This window comes from Hyla sarda, chromosome 2, assembly GCF_029499605.1.
Source record: "Hyla sarda isolate aHylSar1 chromosome 2, aHylSar1.hap1, whole genome shotgun sequence".
Taxonomy (NCBI): Eukaryota; Metazoa; Chordata; class Amphibia; order Anura; family Hylidae; genus Hyla; species Hyla sarda.
The window spans coordinates 84496362-84517468 of NC_079190.1; the positions used below are offsets into that span (position 1 = coordinate 84496362).

The window sequence follows — 21107 nt, forward strand, 5'->3', positions numbered from 1 at the left end:
AAAGAAGTAGGCCGCACCCAGCCAGAAACTGCCTTAACCTTTTCATGATCCATTTTAAAATGTCCTGTAGTTAAGATCTACCCCAAAAATTGCACCTCTTTGACACCGAAGACACACTTTTCCTGTTTAACAAATGATTTGTTTTGACAAAGTACCTGGAGAACAGAACGTATATGATTTACTTGAGATGACCAATCATGAGAGAAAATCAGAATGTCATCTAGGTAAACTACTAGGAATTCTTCCAAAAATTCACAAAAAATATTGTTGACCAAATTCTGAAAAACTGCTGGTGCATTACTGAGACCAAAAGGCATTTCCAGATATTCAAAAAGACCTTCGGGGGTGTTAACCCCTTGCCGCAAATGGACGTTCATTAAAGGGGTTTTCCAGGAATTTTTTTGATTTAACTATGCTACAGGGGCTGTAAAGTTAGTGTAGTTCATAATATAGTGTCTGTACCTGTGTGTGACGGTTTTCTCACAATTCTTCTGTGATTTTCACTCCAATATTTATTTTTACCAGCATACAAAATGACTGTTGTCTCAGATTTTTCCCAGCATGCAATGCGGCCGAGACCTGACTCACTAGTCAGCTGATGCTTCAATGGGTGGAGGGATCGCTTGGTGGGAGAGAGATCAATCTGCAACAGCTGTAGGCACTCTGATTGAATACCACACTGATTTGAATGGATGCAGCTCATTTATGTTTCAATGGTTGGGGTGGCTGATGTGTGGGAGGGAAAAAGATGGAATTGTGGGATTTGTAGTCAAAAAAAGAAAAGCCAAACAGGAAATACCAGTTCACAAACAGCTAGCCACAGTATTATGGTAATCTCACAATACAGACATTTAGCCTCAAGACAAGCACAGATCAGCAGGTGAGCGTGCATTATACTCTGTGGGTCCCGGTTGCTATAGGCAACCAGGACCCACGGCTAATGCCGGAAATCACCGATCGGGCTGTTGTCCGGAAATAACCCTTTAGACACGGTGATCAAACTTGCTCGCCGCATCTAAAACGAAAGTAAACATTGCCGGTGACTTTGCTGATCTATACCCACACTTAGATTACAGTATATCTGTATTTGTCAGAATCTGCACTAATATTTATTACATGCAATGAGAGAAGAGTGTATTCACTCGGACCACAATTAATTATACCAAGAATACAATTCTGAAGTCACTTGTATTATTGTGGACACTTTATACTAATTTATACCATTGTACTTATATTATTGTTTTTATATTGTTTTATTCCATTACTTATACACTGATTTTATCTTACACTATCTGTAGTCTAGCTGACCTACAAGGGCCCTGTAGGTCACAGACCACTATAATATTTACTATTTATTAATATCATTTTTTCTATCAATTGTACAATAATAAATCAATTTTACAAATAAATTAATTTTATATCAAATATTCACAGACCTTTGAGCCACAATTTCTTTATTGTATTTTTGCTAGACACCGTGGGTGTAGGTGTCATTTGGGCAGCTCAGGCCGTGGGTTAACAGATTGGTAAGAGCCTCTCCAATCCCCTTCTATTGTGATCTTCATGTCAGAAATTGTGCTACCTGGCCCCGGAGGGACATCAGGGCCCGCCTCGGCCGGTGATTGGCTGGGGGGAAGTATGACACACTGGACCCCAATGTCACTCAGGGCCAAGGCGTCACAATTTCTGACATAAAGAGGATTGCGGCCGGATACCGAAGCAGGACGCCGGAGGCACCGCAGGAGAGCTGGAGGTAAGTAAAGGTTTGTTTTTTTGTATACTGCACAATGGCCAAAGGTCCCTCCCACTGGATAATTTTATTCAAGAGGGTCACTTTCAACATAGTAATGTATATGGGCACAACATTATCTTAAGCTGTAAGGGTTCAGCTCCAATATTTCCCTATTGAACCTTGTTTTAAACCTTAAATATATTTAAAGTAGTATTCCAGAAATATTTCTTCTAAAAAATCTGCTTAGCACTGTTAGCACAAGGAATTGATGGCTGCCGTGAAGTCCTGCCTCTGCTCATAATTGGCTGAACAGTTCATCAATTTCTTAAGCTGACCTTGAGCCCAGAAAAGCTGGGCAGCAGTACCAGACCCCATAAAGCCTGAAGCTAAATTGGTTAGAAAAAACACTCGTTCCAGTACTTATCAGCTGCTGTATGCTACAGAGGAAGTTGTTTTCTTTTTGAATGTCTATTCTGTCTGACCACAGTGCTCTCTGCTGACACCTCTATCTATGTCAGGAACTGTCCAGAGCAGGAGAAAATCCCCATAGCAAACCTCTCCTGCTTTGGACAGTTCCTGACATGGACAGAGGTGTCAGTAGAGAGCACTGTGGCCAGACAGAATAGAAATTCAAAAAGAAAAGAACTTCCTCTGTAGTATAAAGCAGCTGATATAAAAAAAAAATTCCACTGGAATACCCCTTTAAACGTGTAAATAATCTTCCAAAGGGAAGTGTTCTCAATTAAACACATAAACAAGAAGGACACAATCTGAGATAAGCTGACATCTATTATAGGATGAAAAGAAGGAATATGAGGGCAGACTATGTTTTCCTGCCATCAGTCTTCTATGGGGGAAGTTCATCAAGACCTGCGCTAATTTGACCATTGCCCATAGCAACCAATCAGATTTCTTCTCTTATTTTTCAGAGACCTTTTCAAAAATTAAGGAGTGATCTGATTGGTTGCTATGGGCAACTGGTCGACTTTTACTCTGCACAAGTTTTGATGAATCTCCCCCTATGTTTTCCATGTAAAGTTTATGGTAAACTGTAAATTGACAACTATGTACTATAAATATCAACTACTTTTTGATTGTCTATAAATTGGAAAGACATTTGAACGCTCTTGTAGCTCTCTGAATAGTATATGTAAGTTCCATTATCTAGTTAAATATGCATGTTTGCCGCCTCTCTACTGAGTAGGGTGTATGGACCTGAATTATTCTGTAAATTTGGGGAAAACTAGTAATGCATGTTTTTTTTTTCTAACATGCCCAGTGTATTTAAAAGGTTCAATCATAAGGCTTTAGGTATGATTTTCTATGTGGATATTAACAGGCGAATATTAGAAGGCTCTGGTCTTGTTATAAGGCTAGGTTCACACTGAGCATTTTGGTAAGTATTTGTAGCCAAAACCAGGAGTGGGTCCAAAACACAGAAAAATGCTAATATTTCCATTATAGAGTTTCTTTGTTGGTTCCACTTCTGGCTGTTCATGGTCGGGTACCATTACATACATAACATTTATGTTTTATTCAATTTACCTTCAAGGTAAAAAAAATATATATATATACATATATATATTTCTAAAAAAGAGATTTGTTTTATTGCATTAACTTAGTTTTATTTCTATGCGAGTGCTATTAAAATGCGTTGTTGAATATCGTGCAGGACTTCTACAAAATAAATTGAATTACACCAAGTATGTTCCTGTTTACATGGAACTATTTACAGCATGTTGCTTCTTGCCTTATGTTTTTCATTTAGCAAATAAAATATTGTAACTATGCACATAAAAATAGTAATGGCAACGTATGCATATTTATAAAAGGATTTCTTAGAATTTGCCCTGGTTACCATATTTGTTACTGACATGCAATACAAAAACAAGGACAAATTAAAAAAAAATTGCAGATTTATATAAATATTTATATAATAAGGGTAAAATCTGTTTCTGCTAAATTTATTTGAAATGAAAAGCATGAACTTATCGTGAAGAAAAGTTTCCATTATGGAACATTTCATGTTTTAGATTTTTTGATATAATATATAAAGAACATATTTTTTTGTAGCCTTGGGGTACACCATAGAAAACAGAGAAAAGAAAATGTGAGGCATGGTTGCCTGAGACATTGCATTCTGTAAAGTAGAAAATGCAGAAAGAGCTTATTTTCGGAGATAGGTAAAGGAATGCCATTTTTTTTAATGCTACTTTTATTTTCCAAGGGGCCTCTGAAAAATTAATGGTGAAATCTTGTTGTGGAAAGCAAATAATCTACTTTTTTATTACACTAGTCTTTATAAATCTTCCCAATGTTTTTTCAGTTGGGATGGTGAATAGGATTTGGACCCCTTTCAAAAACTGTTTACAAATTACAACGGTGACTGTAAATTATGGGGGACTTTATGTTGTTTCTATAGGGGCTTAGCATTTTCAATTGAGTTATTCCACTGCTGCACTATTAGACTCCTCAGAGTTGGTCCTTTTGCTTCTCTAGACAACATGCAGATAATTGTACTATAGTTGTATCTATTATATAATGGTAGGCATACACTTCCACTGTATTTATTTAGGACTAGTATGTCCAGTTGATGGGCCAAACACGATCAACTGTTTAGATTATGCACAGTAAATTAATAAAGTTGCCCATAGCAACCAATCAGATCGCTTCTTTCATTTCGCAGAGGCCTTTTCAAATATAAAAGAAACGATCTGATTGACTGCTATGGGCAACTTTTCTCTGGACAGATTTTAATAAATCACCCCCTTAATCTTTATAGTCTGTAAGAAAGAAGCGAGGGATACATTTATACATGTTAAGGGCGTGTTCACACATACAGTATCCTGCACATTTTTGATGCCAGGATTGAAAGCTGCATATTTTATGCTGCAGATTTCAATGGTAACTAAATGACTAAATGCAGCTTCAAATCCTGCACATCAAATATGCGCAGGATACTGTACATGTGAATACACCCTTAGGGTACTTTCACACATTCAAGATAACTGCCGGTTAGAAGCTGTACTCATGCTGTACTGCAGTCATTTAGTCTACAGAGAAAATCCTGTCAATCAAATCCTGCGCATCAAATCTGCGTACGCGTGAACGTACCCTTAAGGGTAAAATCATGTTCAGGGAGCATAGCCTGAGGTTAGTTGCAAGGAAGAATATAAGCAATGTCAAAAAATATTATTTTACCAAAAGAGCAGTAGATGTTTGGAACTTAAAGGGGTATTCCAGGCCAAAAGTTTTTTTTATATATCAACTGGCTCCGGAAAGTTAAACAGATTTGTAAATTACTTCTATTAAAATATCTTAATCCTTCCAATAGTTATTAGCTTCTGAAGTTGAGTTGTTGTTTTCTGTCTAACTGCTCTCTGATGACTCACGTCCCGGGAGCTGTGCAGTTCCTATGGGGATATTCACCCATCATGCACAGCTCCCGGGACGTGACATCATCATTGAGCAGTTAGACAGAAAACTTCAGAAGCTAATAACTATTGGAAGGATTAAGATTTTTTAATAGAAGTAATTTACAAATCCGTTTAACTTTCCGGAGCCAGTTGATATATATAAAAAAAGGTTTTGCCTGGAATACCCCTTTAACTTCAGCAGATGTGGTTAGTAAGTCCGCAGTAAGTGAATTTAACCTCCTCCTCCTATATGCATTCTAAGCCTCAATGACCAGTTCAGTTTATTTTTGTACTTTTTACATTTTTAGGTTATTAAAGAAAATCTGTCAGCTCTTCTTGCTGCTAAGAGCTACAGACACCATTGGGTAGTTTTTAGGGTATAAAAAAAACCTGTATCTTTCCAGGAGCTGACTGTGGTCGCCAAACATTACTTTTTTCAGCCAGTTGTCAAATAGGCAGAGTTGACCTGCTGAAATGCCACAGCTTGGCATGCTTCCTTGTTTTCCCTGATCTCCCAGTTCCTCTTTGACTGATGTTCAGGGTTCTGTATATCAATTAAGGTTGTTCTGGAGGGTGACGGCAAGCGAAGAGTCTTTGACACTTGGCTGAGAAATAAAAACGCCATTTTATAAGTTTGCCAACCTCCATCAGCTCCAGGAAAAGTAATTTACTTTTATACCCTAACAGCTATGCAACTGTATCTGCAGCTCTTACCAGCAAACATAACTGACAGATCTGACAATTTGTTTTTTATGCAAGACAAACTTTTACTGTATGAAGAATTTGTAAAAATTCCATTTTTGTTTACATTCAAAAAATGTATTTTAATCAAAGTAAAAACCTTAGCAGTTTCCTCCTTATCATCACAGATAGGATTTTTCTCCATTTACAATAGCTGATGTTTCAGAGCTCAGCCTGCTCCCCCAAGAAATGGCATTTGCACGTAAATAAGTTCTGCTCCAGACTATTGTGCCCATATCCATGGGACCTGCTGTAAAGTATGTCTCTAAGTACTGTTAAAAACAGCTCTGGCAAGATGGCAGTCCCCATAATCCCCATAATGTACAAAAAGAAAATAATGTGCCATTGAACTGAAAAGAATATAATTAATCCATCTGTTCTGACCAGTCAATAGAATCAGGTGCAATGTGCAAGCACAATAAAATGTAACAGCATTGTAGAGTCTGCTGTTAAGAAGCCAACATTGGTTGTCTCGATCATTGTAATAGGGAATTTAAGGTGGACATTTTACTCATTTTCAACTCCTTCCTTCCCCTTTTTCTATCCTTTTATTCACTTTTCTCCCTCCCACTACTTTCCTAGAAGCACAAAGTCTTGTTCTTCCTTTTTTTCTCTGTTTCCTGGTGTTCTTGCTCCCTACTGCTATATACTTCTTTACTTCTCCTTTTTTAACCGTTAAGCATTCTTTTGTACCCCATTGTAATTCTTACATTCTATTCCTACTTCCCTTGTCTTATTATTTATTTTTAATTTTTCCATTTTATACTGTACGCTCTACATTTTTATTTCTGTTCTTCCCCTCCCTCACTTGCCCTCTGTTGTGTTTGGTTCTCTGGGCTTTGATGAGTTGATTGTTTGGCTTGGCTCCATACTGGAGGAATTCTGGCTCTGTTCCCCAGTGTTCATTACTCCTCGGGGAGCTCTGAACCGGCCTGCTGCACCAGAAACTTTATTAGAAACAGATGTCCCTCCGTCTGTCCCTTGGGGCTCCGTCTCTTGAAGAACTGGTGCCGCTAAGATCCCTGCCATAGAAAAAGAAGGAGGGAGATTTGGAGAAACAAGCCTGAAGGGGGAATAGTGATTGCAAATGCTGGATAAATAAGAAAAAGTAAGGGTTATTAAAAATATGAAATAGGGCAGGATTCCTTACAAAGTATGAGAACTCTAATAAGAAAATGATATAACAAAGCTAGTCATGTTCATTCATACGAGCATCTTTATCCTGTGCATTTTATTACATGGACAAGAATACAGGATGCGTTTTCCGGGCCTGTCATGCTCTGTTTAACCTTTATAGAGACAAACTGTTCAAAATCATTGCCATGGCTTCAGGATGCCGAAACCTTGTTAGAGGAAAAGGCTTTTAAAGCAAGCTCCAAAAATACATTCCTACCCCTCCATACCCCTCCATTGTTGAAAAGCTTTAGAAGACTGTGTAGTTGTATATTCAGTTTTACAGTAGCTTGAATCGGTGTTAGCAAATTTGTATTTGTTCTATATAATTATGTTGTGCTATAGTCATTTGTTGAAATAACATACAATGTATGTAAGCAAAAGAATATCATGCTCTAGTGCTGTCCATATGCTAACTCCTTCCTTAAATACAGTACATGTGTGGAGGGACCCCAAGCTGTCCTCTCCATAGGAAAATTGGAAGCCTTCCTGGCGCCTCGGAGGATAAGATTGTTGGTTCCCTGGGCAAAGGGTTTTGGCAAAGGATGCAAAATTCCAAGTGTATTATTTTAAAACACACTACTTTATTCGTAATAGTAATATAGACAAAGCATTTCACGAGAGGGCCCTCGCTTCGTCAGGGAAGGTCAGGTAAGGTAGATGTGCTGGCTATTTTTCTTTTTTGTGTTTTTGCTTTACAAGCAAGGGGGAGTGGCACCCTCACTATCGCTGCACCCCTCCCTGTTCACAGGAGGTTTTAAATTGGCAGTGTATCCTGCATGTCATCCAGTCAGAGGCCATATGCCCAGCAGAAGGTGAGTGAATCAAGCATGTCAGGGTCCCATCCAAAATGGAGGTTTTTAATTTGGGAGCACAGTCCACAGGTATATCCAGCTCACCCCTAATAGGTTGCCACTCACGCGCAACAGACTCAGCCCGGACTAGGCTGTAGGCATACAAGAAGAAGAAGGAGAATGTCCAGCGCAGTAGAAGCTCAATTGCAGATAATATTTATTCTGACACGGCAGTACAGGTAAAAGAACAGCAGTGACGCGTTTCGACCGCTTAAGCGATCTTAGTCTTACTGGCATGCTAATATGACTAAGATCGCTTAAGCGGTCGAAACGCGTCACTGCTGTTCTTTTACCTGTACTGCCGTGTCAGAATAAATATTATCTGCAATTGAGCTTCTACTGCGCTGGACATTCTCCTTCTTCTTCTTGTAATTTTCATTTGATAGTGGATCCTGCATGTCACCCAGTCAGGGGCCATATGTCCAGCAGAAGGTGAATTGATTTAGCATATTAGGGTCCCATCCGAAATGAGGCCACCTCCACATGGTGGATAGGGGACACATTTTGATCAAAAAGTGTTCTAAAAGCCAACATTTTTTGACCAAGAGTGCTGCTGCATCCTTTCTCTCTTTTTTTGTAAGGTCAGGTAAGATCTGACGAAGCGAGGGCCCGCTCGCCAAACGCGTTGTCTATATTACTATTACGTATAAAGTAGTGTGTTTTAAAAGAATACACTTGGAATTTTGCATCCTTTGCCAAAACCCTTTGCCAGGGAACCAACAATCCCATCCTCCGAGGCGCCAGGAAGGCTTCCAATTTTCCTAACGAGAAGACAGCTTAGAGTCCCTCCACACGTGTACTGTATCTATGGACCACCATCTTCTGATGATCGGGCATGGATGCCAGGCAGCCACGAGGAATGTTTTGAGTATATACTACTCACACATGCGATCATCAGTGTTGTGCCTGTTGCGCAACACGTTAAGGTGAGTTGAACCACTCACCTGTTCTTCCCACTTTACAATATCTTTTACCACACCTTGGTAACGGCACGTAGATAGTGCCATCCCTGTTTCTCTTTTTTTCTGTTTTATTCTCTACAATTCCTACCTTAAAACATTGGTGTGTATACTTGTAAAGCATTCTATGTAAGGAACAATAAGGCATTCTATAGCTTGGTGTAGGGGCATGTTAAGAATTCTGTAAAGGCTTTATAATCTTTATCGGTTAGGTAACATAAACTAAAGATGGCCATACATAGTTATCTCTCACAATCCCCTATACACATGCACATTCTGCTCAGCTTAACATACATGTGTTTTCAATGAAGGGAGGAGAAGAAGGCCACTGCCAATGCATCTGGCAGCAACTTATCTAGTTGAGGGCATAAGGACCGTGTAGTTGAAATCCAACTGCTCAACCTTGTTTGGCCAAGTGATGTCACATTACACAGATAGTACACATCATGATATCATAGCACAGGCAATACACACACAAAACAGGTCATAATATACATTGTGACAACTCAGAAAAATAAAGACAACCATAATTATGTAACCATGTGGGTATACTGAACACATTGAGGGACATTTATCAATGTTCGCTTATGTATTCTTTTTTTTAGTAATTTTTTCCTTACTTTTTTTTTGCTTATGTGCGACGTATTTATCAACTGCTTTCAGCCTGTTGATAATTTTCTTTCACGTAAGCAATTTTTCCTTTTTTACTTTGGTAGTAGCTTTTTCTGCTCCATGTTTGAGCTGGAGTCAATTTAGTCAATTTTTAACGCTGTTGCGACTTTTTTTTGCGCAGTTGCGACTGTCGCAGTTAATAAATACCTGACTACCCGTAGTCCATTTTAAAATTATTACTACATAGTAAATTTTAGGAAAACTTGCTTTTCTCGCTTTCCAGTCAAAATGTCGCACGAAAAATCGAGTAGTCGCAGTTGAGACAATTTTGCGACAATTATAGTAAAGAAAACCTGACTAAACCCGTTGATAAATGTCCATAATTATGTACAGGAAAAATGCAGTAATGTCAGATCATAGGAATAATGCAAAAATCAATAAAGGGGTTATCCAGGAAAATAAACCAGCACTAATTTCTTCCAAAAACAGCACCATACTTGTCCCCAGGTTCAGTGTGGTATTACATTTGGTTCCATTCACTTCAGTGGAACAGAGTTGCGATACCACACACAACCAGAGGACAGATGTGGTGCTGTTTTTTTTTAAAGAAATAATCTTGGTTTTTCTAATCCTGCATAATCCCTTAAAGGGGTAATCCGCTGTTAGACATCTTACCCCCTATCCGATAAGATGTCTGATCATGGGGGCCCGCCGCTGGGGACCCCCGCGATCCCTTCCTGTAGCAGCCCAGTACCTCAGCCGCCTGGAGCTAAGTTTTCTCCGAGGCTGATGATGGGCGGTGCAGGGGACGGGGCATCATGACATCACGGCCCGCCCCCCTTGTGACTTCATGCCCTGCCCCCTCAATACAAGTCTATGGGAGGGGGCGTGACACCCCTTCCATAGACTTACATTGAGGGTTGCGGACATGATGTCATGAGGGAGCGGGGCTGTGACGTCACGATGCACCATCCCCTGCACCACCCGTCATCAGCCTTGGAGAAAACTTACCTCCAGGCTGCTGAGGTATTGGGCTGCTGTAGGGGGGGATCGTGGGGGTCCCCAGTGGTGGGTCCCCTGCGATCAGACATCTTATCCCCTATATTTTGGATAGGGGATAAGATGTCTAACAGCGGAGTACCCCTTTAAACTTTTCTATCACTCATTCTCATTACTAACCGCACCTTTTTTCTGAGGAGAAATGGGCCCCATAGGAAATATTATGCCTGCTACCCTGGATGTTACGCCAATGAAAAGGTTATCATTTGATAGCTGGCAGTAACGCTTGGTTTAGGCTTGACATTTGATAACTGGTATTTCATATTGATTGAAAAACAAACAGTGTCTTTATGTAAACAAATGAGCGTGTAGAGAAAAGTCCACTGTTTATGGAATTGCTGTACCTGTAGTGCATTTAAAGAGTATAAGTTTTAGTAAGGAATTAAGGAGGCTTTCCGTAAAACCCCCAATACTTAGCTATAAGCCTCCCTGTAAAATAAAAAAACAAACGCTGGCATACTTACCACCCCTGCTTCCCCTGAAACTGCACCTGTCATATCTTCCAGATACCACTTCTTTGCTGTTCTTCATTCTTCTGATGACATTCTGGTTCCCTGTTCTGCTTTCTGATTGGCTGCCCAGGGAATAGGAAATTACTGGAAGAAGGAAGAATGACACAGCAGTGTGGACTGGAAGATTAAAGAGCTGCGGCGTCAGGGGAGTGGGGGAGGTAAGTATACAGGCAATTGTTAATTTATTCCATGGGGAGGCATATGGCTATGTATTTGGGCTCTTATGGAAAACTACCTTAATAAAACGTATCCTCTTCAAGTACATGATAAGTGCAGCACTTATTTAAACAGTGGTCCTCTTCTCTACTTGTGTCACAATGTCACAGATCAATAGTCATATGTTAGTTAAGATTTTTTAAATAGCTGCATTGCTAACTTTCTCATTTCTACTCTTTCTCTTCCTTTTACAGCTGACCCAGTGGTGAGATTGGATGGAAACCCTCACTGCTGCTATTTTAACTTTAGCCCCAAAATTATGTTTACCAAGGTTGTAAAAGCCCAACTATGGGTTTACCTGCGACCAGTGCAGCACACCTCCACAGTCTACCTGCAGATCCTGCGCCTGAAGCCTGTAACAGAAGAAGGCAGCAAGCATATTCGCATTAGATCTTTAAAAATTGACTTACATTCACGTACAGGCCATTGGCAAAGTATTGATTTCAAGCATGTGTTACAAAACTGGTTCAAGCAGCCTAACAACAACTGGGGCATTGAGATTAATGCCTTTGATCCCAATGGAAATGATCTTGCTGTCACTTCGCTTGGACCTGGTGCAGAAGGCCTGGTGGGTTTATGTTCTATTAATAATTTGATATTAATAATGTGATTACTGTTGTAAAATACATATATAATTTCACAAAATGTATTGTTATAGAAAATTCAGATAGATTGGAAAAAAAATGACATTTTAAAAACAACATCAAGGTAGTTAAAAGATGACTGTCTCTCCTCTCATCAGGCCTCTGCTTTTATATTTCAAAGGGCCTCTGAAAACTGGGCCTCTGAGATAGAATCTGGTTGCCAAGGGTAACTGCTCCCATCTTATTTGCACCAGTTTTAAAGTATCTCCCTATTTGGGGCTTTAATTTCAGCTACCAAAATGTTTAAGCCTAGTTGGTGCATAGTTCCCCCTTTTTATTTGGTTTTAAAGGGGTATTCCAGCTTCATAAATCTTATCCCACTAGGGGGCGTGGCCGTGAAGTCACGTTCCCTTCTTGGAGGCAGCAACCGGCACAGAATGCCATGGGTTGCACCAAGATTACGGGGGTCCCCTGCGGCGGGACCCCTGCGATCATACATCTCATCCCCTATCCTTTGGATAGAAGATAAGATGTATAAAGCCGGAATACCCCTTTAAATAACGAGAAAATATGGGAGAGATTTATCAAAACCTGTACAGAGGAAAAGCTTACCAACTGCCCATAGCAGCCTAATATATCGCTTCTTTTATTTTCTAGAGGTCTTTTTAAAAAATAAAGAAGCAATCTGATTGGTTGCTATGGGCAACTGGTCAACTTTTCTTGTGTACAGATGTTGAGAAATCTCCTCCTATGACCCTAATTTATCTTTCTAAAAGAAAACTGTCTTTGTTGCCCATAACTAATCACAGCTCATTTTTGATTTCTTTAACTGATCTGGTAAAATGAAAGGGCATTCCGATTGGCTTCTATGGACAACAAAGACAGTTTTTCATTTACACACTTTTGATTAATCTGCACCTATAATTATTTTGACAAATGTTCATCCCCCTGGAGAGTAGCAACAACATGGACCATCACAGCTTTAGCAAGGCACATACAAGGTTTGGATGTGTGGAACAATGTGCATTCCAACATGTTCATAAATATAAGAATATAGGAAATATAGGAAATGTTTCTTCTCTTTTTTCTCAAGGCTTTATTTTCAAGTATGTTTTCTTCCCCCCACACAGCACCCTTTTATGGAATTGCGTGTTATGGAGAACAACAAGCGATCAAGGCGGAACTTGGGCCTTGACTGTGATGAGCACTCTACTGAGTCACGTTGCTGTCGCTACCCACTTACAGTGGACTTTGAGGCCTTTGGCTGGGACTGGATTATTGCTCCCAAACGCTATAAAGCCAACTACTGTTCCGGCCAGTGCGAATACATGTTCATGCAAAAGTACCCCCACACTCATCTGGTCCAACAAGCAAATCCACGGGGGTCTGCCGGTCCATGCTGTACCCCTACCAAAATGTCACCCATTAATATGCTATATTTTAATGACAAACAACAAATTATTTATGGCAAGATCCCTGGAATGGTGGTAGATCGTTGTGGATGCTCTTAAGACTTTGGCTCTCTGTCCTCTATCTACTCATATTCAACTCTTTTCTTTCTCTCAAGGGTACAAGCAGACCAAAATTGGTATTGGGGATAGTGCAGTATTCATGCTATCAACCCCTTTATCCAAACCTAGTTAAAACGCTAGAGATTTGACACTTGTATGTCTTATTTCTGCATCTAGTTAAGCTCTTGCAGTGACTGCCATTGTCTTTACACCTGGCCAATGTGGCACCTCAGTGTTTTGGCCTTTTCTTATTTGACTATGATGAAACAAAGCTAGCGGAAGCTCAAATCACGATGTGTCATGTTGTACTAGATGAAAGAGACCTGCTATTGTTTGGGCAGCTTACAGTGAAAGCTAATCTTTTTCATTGTGCAAAGCTGCAAATGTATTGGGTATGAAGGGGATATATTCACTTCTAAGATTTTTTTAAATCATTTTTTGCAAGTTGTTGGTTGCAAACTGGGGCCAAAAAGATCTGTTTTGCACTTGACAACTGCCTATTAAATTATACATGTTTTACAAACTGGTCTTCTCGAAAGTGCATTGCATGGATTGCTTTGTGCTTCACATTCTATTCACTCATACATTACTGCCCAAAAATCACTGGAAATTCCCTCCTACCTTTAATCTTTTGCAACTATCCCCTTAAAGGGAGACTCCAGAAGAATATCCTCTGGAGGTTGCCTCTATCTACTGCTCTGTGCAATACAAAATGCAAAGCATAAGTTAAATAAAGAAATCCTTGTAAGTTTCCACTTTTGGCTAATCATGTAACATCATTGTCCTTTCCTCAGTCATATGCCACACATAGCATATGTACCAGGAATCCTGTTTGAAAACCGTCGGCAAGGGTCTGGATCCACAATCAATAGGGGAAACTTAAAACTTGAAAATATAATTTACTAGGAAGATACTTTCCCCAAATATGTTTAGTGTTTAGCCTAGATTTCCTTCTTATAGCAGTCCAGTAAGTATGAAATCACAAGGAATCACAGTGTTAATCCTTCTCAGGGATTGGGCTAACATCAGATTTGAGTGAAGTTCCTATTTATCATGTTTATTTTTATTTGGTTCACATCATGAGTGTATGATGTAGAGACCAGTTGACTTCAACTCATTTCCATTTGCAGTCTATCGTAAAAAGGTAGCTTGCCCACTTTGTTATTTTAATTAATTTGCACTCATCAACAGTTAGAATTCTCTGTGGTTTTGTTGTATATCTAACGTTATCAAATAGGGCTCCCAATAAAGGATAAACTAAGGCCCCCATATTTCCTTAAGTCACTCAAAACTTTTATGTTGTGTTAAGACATAATGTTCTAGATACCCATTCAAATTTGCACTTCTAATGTTGGTATTTTAGGACACTGTGGGAAAACAGTCATTCCTTTTAAGTGATGCGTGGCATTAAGTGATACTGGCTTGAGAGGAAATGGGAGCTGTTCACATATCAACCACTGTTCTTAGCTACAATGAGAGTATATTGTAATTTTAACTTCAGTGCCTCAGTCCTTAATTCCCCTTCAAATAGACTTATAGTCTAAACCCTATAATATATTTAGATGCTGCAACATTCCCCCCCCCCCCCCCCCCCCAAATGTAATAGCTTTAAATCATGGTGACATTTCAAATATTTACTTACAATAGATAAGTCAATGTACAATAAGCTCCAGAAACTTTTACCACAAGTTTGGTACATTTGCAGTGCCCAGAAAACATGATGAAAGCCTAAATAATTCTATTTTTAAGCTTTTTACAACCATCTGTTTGTAGAACATTTTAGACTTAGATGAACAAAATTCACTGCAAATCTAATATCAGCAATAATAGTAGTTATTTGGAATAATAGCTTGGGCAGAAGAGATATACTTCATTGTATTTCATACTTCAAAAATTTAGAGGAAAATCACGGACTATAGGTTTAGTTTATTTTTTAAGACATCTATTTTGGATATTTCATCAGCATCGGGGGTCCAAAGGATCTCTTTTTTTATTTTTATTTCATTTTTTTTTGGGTGGTCAATGGCACCATTTGCACTATAGAAGGTCTTTGGACCAGTGGAAGAAGAGGTGCCATTTTTTTTGTTCCTGTTTAGTCTCCAACAGGCTCCAGACTTGAAGGGACAGGTTGTCCAGATGCTGTAAATTCTTTTATAGGAGGCATTGCACTGTAAGCACCCACATGCATCAGAATTGTACATCCAGGACTACTAGAGGTAGTCCCTTCCAAGCTGGGACTGTCCATCATGTATATGTGTATGTTTACCTGTGTGAGTGGGAACAGTTTGTAGCAGGTATGTATAGAGTTGAAAAAGAAGGTTGTTTTCTGTTGGAAGGTGATTGCCTGCCATTAGAGCAGCAAGAGAACAAAACTAATGCCTACTTTAGGGGTGACAATATCCTTATGCCAAATGCTAATTAAGCCCTGTGTTGCTGTGCAAGCCTCCACAAACTTTAATGGACTTTATCTGTTACAAACTTGATTTGACTATTTGTAATAACTGAACAGTTGTTTGCAGCTTCAAGCTTTGAGTTACAATATAACCATTATTGCTATCATTACCTGATGTTCTCGTAACTACATGCTAAAGCACACACCATTTACTGCACTCGCATTTGGCGGCTGGATACTTTAACAAAAGGATTTTCTGTGAGCTCTTTGAAAAGAAGAAGGATTATTCTTTTCTGTGTTCACCTGCCAAAATGACACTGCCCAAATGTGACTGTCATTTGACAATGACAGATATTCTGATGAAGAAACCTGTGCTTACCAGTGGGACATGAGATCTTTTGCCTTATCAAATGTTTAAAAATGTATGTATGATTTGAGGACACACATATCTCCCAAGCAAACTTGTGCCTGAGAGATGAGCAGACATATTCTTACATAAGGTTCATGGTTTGTCTGTATTGGGAAGAAATGTTTTATGTCTGTTGTTACTCCTTTGTTCTGAAGCTCATCCGTAAATGGAGGAAACTTGGTGCTGTAACTTATATTTCTGTAAACATGTCTCTTTTCCACACGAATATTGTCTCAAATCTGTATATAATTTAATACAATGTTTAACTAATATAATTTGTGCCAAGGACAAATTGTGGAATCTCCCCATCGTCACTGTTCATTTTCATGTAGCAGTCCAATAAAATTATGACAGCTTACTTTTGCATATGGCAAGGGAAACATGAGTTGGTTACAAATGTTTCTAAGACATAGTGAAAATGCACTGAAATATTCTTTTTAGTTGACCACCAAAAATTGCATTTTAAAATGGTCTTCTGTTCCTCTCCATAATATAGTATGCATAATACAGTATATGGTGGAACCTAAAATCTGTCACAAAAAATCTGGTCTAAATAGAATGGGGGGTTTCTCAAAGAGATGGTCCACTGGAGGGGTTTCACTGTAACTTACTGGTTATTCCATATGGATTACACCAGTGGTTCAATAGGTTATTCTTTTACTAATAGTTATGCATAGAGACTCTTTATATACTTCTTATAGATAAAAACCTCTTTTTCTATATTACTGTATAATACTATTAGAGATGATATATCTAAATCATGTTCAAGCCTAGGCTGGCTATGCATCAGTTCACTCAATTTTCCAAAGACATGGTTGGTCTAGGAGTATTTGCCCAATATAAGGAGATCAGAATTAAAGGGGTTATCCGGGAAAAGAAAAACAGAGCGACTTTCTTTCAAAAAACGCTCCCTGGCTGTCTCCAGGTTGAGTGTGGTTCTGCAGCTCAGTTCCATTGAAGTGAATGGAGCCAAGTTGTAAAACCACATCCAACCTGGAGACAGACGTGGTGCTGTTTTTGAAAGAAATAAGCTGTGTTTTTCTATTTTCGGATAACCCCTTTAACCATAAAACAGGATAGCTGTGCTGTCCTATTACAAATGTATAATTGGGAACCAGTAGCCACGCCTCTGCACAAGGTGGCATAGTCTCTAATTAAGCACAGTTCCCTGTAACATTACATGGAGTTTTGTTTAGAAATCATTTAATCATCACACTATGTATCTTGCATATCCACGGATATGAGGGTGGGGATCTGCATTCAAAAGGAAAAGGTTTATATAACATTATGTAACATGTATTTGACACATATCTCCAGTTCCTAAAATTTTTAATGACTATTTGATCTCAGATCACTTCTGGTAAATAAGCTCTTAGGGCAGGTCATGGGATGAAACACAGATCCACCAGGAATAATGCAGTGTTTTGTTAGAGTAGCAAATATGAAATATGGATGAACTTGAAGCTCCCACTGAGCATTAACAATTTTCCATTGTAATACCAGCTATTAATTACATGTACATTAGGTTTTGTTCTGTTTCATATATTACTGGTTCTGTTTGCTATATTTTATTTTGAACAATTCTTCATATTTCTGTATTGGTTTAATCTCGGTTTTGAAACTATAGCAGCACAATAAAGGTTGTGAATGGCTGGCTTTCTTTTGGAAGAGAGATACAACATGGTTTTCAAGCCCCTCATGTAATGTATAAATGGTGTTAATCTATAATATGTTTTAGTACTTGTAATTGTAAATTTCATACATCCTAGCACCACCTCCTCCATTTTTATAGACTTTGTTTTGTACAATAAAGTGCATTAATATAGCCAAATGCTTTCATCTCTTTGGGTTATTTTATAAGCTATATTAAGAAACACCTTCAACGTATAACCAGTTTACTAGAAAGTGTATTTTTTTTTTTTAACTGAGAATGGCAATGTTATAGTCCTTAAAAATTGTCAATAAACAAATCACAGTAATAACAGTAATCACAGTGGTTTGCTTGCACAAGGAAACTTTTATAAGAAGGAAAATAATACATTGATCACAGTGCAACATTTTGAAAAGATTTTAATCCCTTAAGGACTTAGGGTTTTTTCGTTTTTGCACTTTCGATTTTTCCTCCTTATCTTTAAAAAAAATCATAATTCTTTCAATTTTGCACCTAAAAATCCATAGGATGGCTTATTTTTTTGCGCCACCAATTCTACTTTGTAAATACATCAGTCATTTTACCCAAAAATCTACGGCGAAACAAAAAACAAATCATTGTGAGACAAAATTGAAGAAAAAATGCAATTTTGTAACTTTTGGGGGCTTCCGTTTCTATGCAGTACATTTTTCGGTAAAAATGACACCTTCTCTTTATTCTGTAGGTCCATAAGATTAAAATGATACCCAACTCATATAGGTTTGATTTTGTCATACTTTTGGAAAAAATCATAACTACATGCACAAAAATTAATACGTTTAAAATTGTCATCTTCTGACCCCTATAACTTTTTCTTTCTGAGTATGAGGGCTCATTTTTTGTGCCGCGATCTGACTTTTTGATCGCTGTTTATTAATTTTTTTCAATGATTTGTTGCGCGTACGCCATTGACCGTGCAGTTTAATTAATGATATATTTTTATAATTCGGACATTTCCACACGCGGCGATACCACATATGTTTATTTTTATTTACACAGTTTTTTTTTTATGGGAAAAGGGGGGTGATTCAAACTTTTATTAAGAAAGGGGTTAAATTATCTTTATTACATTTTTTTCAAGTTTTTCTTTGCAATGTAATAGCCCCCATATAGGGGGCTATAACACTGCACACACTGATCTTTTACATTGATCATTGTTATCCCATAGGATAACATTGATCAATGATTCTGCCGCTTGACTGCTCATGCCTGGATCTCAGGCACTTAGCAGTCATTCGGTGATCAGACACCAGGAGGCAGGTAGGGGCCCTCCTTGTATGTTCCAGCTGTTCAGGACACCGCGATTTCGACGCAGTAGTCCCGAACAGCTGACTGAGCTAGCTGGGAGCAGTTTTAGTTTCACTTTAGATGCGGCGATCAATTTTGAATGCCACGTCTAAAGGGTTAATAGTGTACAGCACCGCGATCAGTGCCGTGCACTGTTAGCCACAGGTCCCAACCGTTGTTAGAGGCTGGGCCTGACCCGCTATGATGTGGGGCCACGCCGTGGCCCAGTGTTATAGAAAGGGAGCAGACTCAGGGCGTACAGGTACGCCTTGAGTCTTTAAGTGGTAAAGTCAGAAAAGAACAGGCTGAACCATCACTATAGTTAAAGAGTACCTGTCACCAAATAAAACTTTGTTTATGTTTAAAATGTAATAGAAAAAATGGCCACTAGGTGGCTCTGTTCTGGTCCCTGCCACAATTAATACAGGGAGTTTCGTCTCCTCCTGGCCTGGCAGGAGTCCAAACTCAGGAAGTGCTTCTCTGCACTGAGCTTGATTGACAGCTGCACAGAAAGTGAAAGCTCCACAGATTCTTACAGAAAGCTGCAAAGACTGAAACCTGCAGGAGAGCCTCACTGCTAGCAACACAGACTGAAACATGCACAGAGCCTGAGGTCTTCTATTCATCACAGCACTGCAACCATGTGGGGGCAGAAGTTGTCCCCCAGCAGGCTTTAGGCTAGGTTCAGACTACGGAATCTCCAGGCAGAAAATTTCCACCCGGAGATTCTGAGTGCGGCCAGCACTGACTGAATCAGTCGGCGCTAGGACCGCACGGACACTGCAGTCTCCAATAGACTGCAATGTGTTCCACGAGTATTTCCGCCTGAAGAATGAGCAACGCCATTCTTCAGGCGGAAATTTCCAAGCGGATTTTCCGTTCACAATTTCCGCTTCACAAATTCCAAAGTTCACTATACAGTGCATTTTAGCAAGCGGAATTTCTGCCTGCAATTTCAAAGCGGAACTGCAGGCGGAAATTCCATAGTGTGAACCTAGCCTTAGTGATGTCATGCCTGCTGGGAAACACCCACTTTCTCCTGCTGGGAAATTGAGCAAGAAGAAAGGTAAAATACACAGCTTTTTAAAGCACAGATTTTTTTTTAAGGGCTGGAGGGGTGTTAGGAGTAGTTAGTGAACATATGAAAATTGTGTATATACAATATATATACTGTGTACGTGTTTCCTCAAATCTGGGCTTATGTATTGTATTAAATACTAGAATTGGGTTTGTGTGATATGGATAAATATGGATGGACCATATAAATATGTAATGATGTCTATATGGATTTTAATGTGTCACATATTTATATGGTCCATCCATATTTATGCATATCACACAAACCCAATTCTAGTATTTAATACAATACATAAGCCCAGATTTGAGGAAACACGTACACAGTATATACATTGTATATACACAATTTTCATATATTTATCCAGGTTGTACGGGCTACACAACCTTTACGCTAGTACTCATCTGGCAAATATCCCATATAATCACTGTCTTGGTTGTAGCTACCTACTTTTTTTAAGTTAGTGAACATAGCCTGAGTTTGTTTAGAACAGTATATTTGGTAAAAGGTACTTTTTAAAGGGGTACTCTGCCCCTAGACATCTTATCCCCTATCCAAATGATAGGGGATAAGATGTTTGATTGCAGGGGGTGTTGCCGCTGGGACTCCCATTGATCTCCATTTTGGCACCCCAGTCATCTGGTGCATGGAGCGAACTCCACTCCGTGCTGGATGACGGGCGACCACAGCAGTCACGCCTCCTCCATTCATGTCTATGAAAGGGGGCTTGATGGCTGTATACTTCTGCTCCAGCGTGATGGCTGGGGGGATGTCACAGACACGGAAGCCCCCAAGCCGGCATTCTGAACATAAAGAATGCCGGGGTGCCGGCACTGAGATTGCGGGGCATCTCAGCAGCCGGACCCCTGCGATCAGACATCTCAT

The 21107-nt window shown here is 39.2% G+C and overlaps 1 protein-coding gene across 1 annotated transcript in view; it reads left to right on the forward strand.

Moving 5' to 3' along the window:
• The window catches only part of GDF11 (growth differentiation factor 11), a 233005-nt gene extending 215910 nt beyond the window's left edge, over positions 1-17095 (forward strand). The window contains exons 2-3 of the mRNA XM_056562357.1: positions 11469-11842; positions 12989-17095. Coding sequence (XP_056418332.1) covers positions 11469-11842; positions 12989-13369 — 755 coding nt within the window. The 3' untranslated portion in view covers positions 13370-17095. The remainder of the gene's footprint in view (positions 1-11468; positions 11843-12988) is intronic.
• The last annotated feature ends 4012 nt before the right edge of the window (positions 17096-21107 follow it).